General features: G+C 34.8%; 1 protein-coding gene across 1 annotated transcript in view; it reads left to right on the forward strand.

Annotated features, from left to right (window-relative positions):
• Window positions 1–305: 305 nt before the first annotated feature.
• LOC143035950 (heme-binding protein 2-like) overlaps window positions 306–2,516 on the forward strand; it is a 10,055-nt gene continuing 7,844 nt past the window's right edge. Inside the window, exons 1-3 of the mRNA XM_076203199.1 lie at window positions 306–374; window positions 809–896; window positions 2,276–2,338. Of these exons, the coding sequence (XP_076059314.1) occupies window positions 843–896; window positions 2,276–2,338 (117 nt within the window). The 5' untranslated portion in view covers window positions 306–374; window positions 809–842. The remainder of the gene's footprint in view (window positions 375–808; window positions 897–2,275; window positions 2,339–2,516) is intronic.

The raw sequence follows: 2,516 nt of genomic DNA on the forward strand, positions 1-2,516 counted from the left end.
TTCGTCATTTGTCACTTGCACAAAGCGAGGTCAGCTGTGAAGAGAAATAGTTTGACAATTTGTAGGATAATTCTTCTCTTTTTTTCGTCTTTCGTTTTGTACGAGTGAAAACGTGAAGCGTTCGTTGCTGACAGTAAATATACTAAGGTTGATAGAAGTAATTATTGAATAATAGTGATGCAATATGCTCACCCTACCCAAGTCCATTGTATTCCTCGCGAGTCAGGAATTCCCCGTTTTGGAGGGGAACAAAAAACACGACACAGGAGTCAACAAACGAACACACACACACACACACACAAGTTGATAAACTCAAGCGTCAGATCTGTTCCCCGCACTGAAGACGTACCCTCCGAAGGGTTCGTACGCACGAGGTAAGTCTTGTACTCATCATTCAATGTTTCCGCGTTGTTTTTGTTGTTGTTGTTGTTGTTGTTGTTGTTGTTATTATTACTATTATCATTATTATTATTATTAGTTATTATTATTGTTATTATTATTGTTATTATTATTGTTATTATTATTGTTATCATTATTATTATTATTATTCAAATGAAGTAAAATTTGTGTTGTCTGTGGCAGATAATGTGTTTATTTTCTTATGTTTCTCCAGTGTCGTTTGTGAATATCACAAGACAATGCGAATAATTTTAATTTGTGCCATACCATCTTTGAAATGATCAGATGTTTTAGTGTAGAAATAGAATAGCAAATTCTGACCGTATATGTATATATTCTAATGTACTGTTATTCACAAAATGCGTGCAAAAGCAACATATATATGTTTAAAAGTGATATCTGTTGGCAGGAAGGTAACAGTGATTGGAACTACGAAAACGACCATGATGATGCGACTCGTTGTTTTGGCAATACTTTCCTGTTGTATAACTGCACAGGTAGGGACGCTACGATCGTTCGCACTGTGCATGACAAAGAGTCCATACTACATTAAAAAATGTGCCGTTGGAATAATTTCTTATTTCTTTTCCATTACTTTGTCATTGGGTTTCGTTTTACTGACCCTTGGTTCTAGTCATATACATAATCTAGAACAGCCTGTAACATTTAGGGTTTTTTTTTTATCTAAATATAATGGTATATATTTTCCATTTTGTGTAGTTATTAACATATTAGTTATTAACATATTCTATATATTTGGTCATTTATTTATTCATCTGTTTATTTATTTAATCTACTTCATGACTTTGGTGTCTACTTATCATATCGAAGTAGTACATCAGGGATAATACAGGTGCCAGTACCTAGTCTTTGGGTACACCTTTAATCGCTTATAAACCGACTCGCCTTTCACTATTGTCCTCACAAATCACCCTAGAGAGTACTTTATCCATGCTAGGAAGTTTATTTTGAGTTCTGTATATTCCAACCTCTACGTCATTATTATTATTTTGTTATTATTTTATTATTATTATTATCATTATTATTATTATTATTACTATCATTATTATTATCATTATTATATCATCATCATCAATCATCATCAATCATCGATCATCAATCATCAATCATCATCACCACCATCATCATCATCATTATCATTATTAATTGTGAGATATATCACAAGCTTTCTAAAGATCGAGATAAGTTATTTCTGAAGAAAACAAACCACTCAAGAAGTGTCACCGTTGAAATTCTAGTCAATAGCATAATGATAACCATGACACACTCAAGACAGTAACTTCTCTGTATATCTATTAATTCATCTATGTTTATTAATTTGTTTATATACGGTACTTATTTCTTTATCTATCTACTATTTTAGAAACCCACAAAAAGTTAAATGTAACTACTTATGTACACTCTTGGGTAATTGTAATACTGACGATATTCGAACGAGACCTGGACAGTTCGCTCCATCATTGCAAGACTGTCGTAACTCAAAAATTTCAAGTATAGAGTTACAATGGTTTATAAGGACGCCGAATAATTCTGCGTCTTTTGGTAATAAAGTCGTAAGTCTAAGTGGAGTCCTATTTACCTAATCAAGATGGTAAGTTTTATTGCTTAGGGTAAAATTATTAAAGTTATAGAATTTAGATACTTTAAAATGCTTCTCCTGAAAAATCACGAAATTTGAGTTACGACAGTCTTGCAATGATGGAGCGAGTTGTCCTCCGTCTTGTCTCAGACCCGTTGAAGCCAAATGTGAGAGGTGAAGGAGACGTGATCGAGAAAGTGATGACTAATAGTGAACCTTTGGTAATTTTACTCTTTCTATCCTCCTCGTCTCTGGATCTCGGTGGACACTGAACAGGATGAACAGGAGCCTCAGACGGGATATCAACTGCACCCATATCAGGTCACCTACGAAGGACCGGTGAGTACTCTACCGAACGGTCACGTTATTTCATGATGTGTGTGTGTGTGTTTGTGTGTGTGTGTGTGTGTGTGTGTGTGTGTGTGTGTGTGTGTGTGTGTGTGTGTGTGTGTGTGTGTGTGTATTCACCTTTGGTCTTTGGATCACGTGTTGGACTCGTGATCGACAGCTATTTCCC

The sequence above is a fragment of the Oratosquilla oratoria genome, chromosome 19 (assembly GCF_046742065.1).
Source record: "Oratosquilla oratoria isolate Oo_2021 chromosome 19, ASM4674206v1, whole genome shotgun sequence".
NCBI lineage: Eukaryota > Metazoa > Arthropoda > Malacostraca > Stomatopoda > Squillidae > Oratosquilla > Oratosquilla oratoria.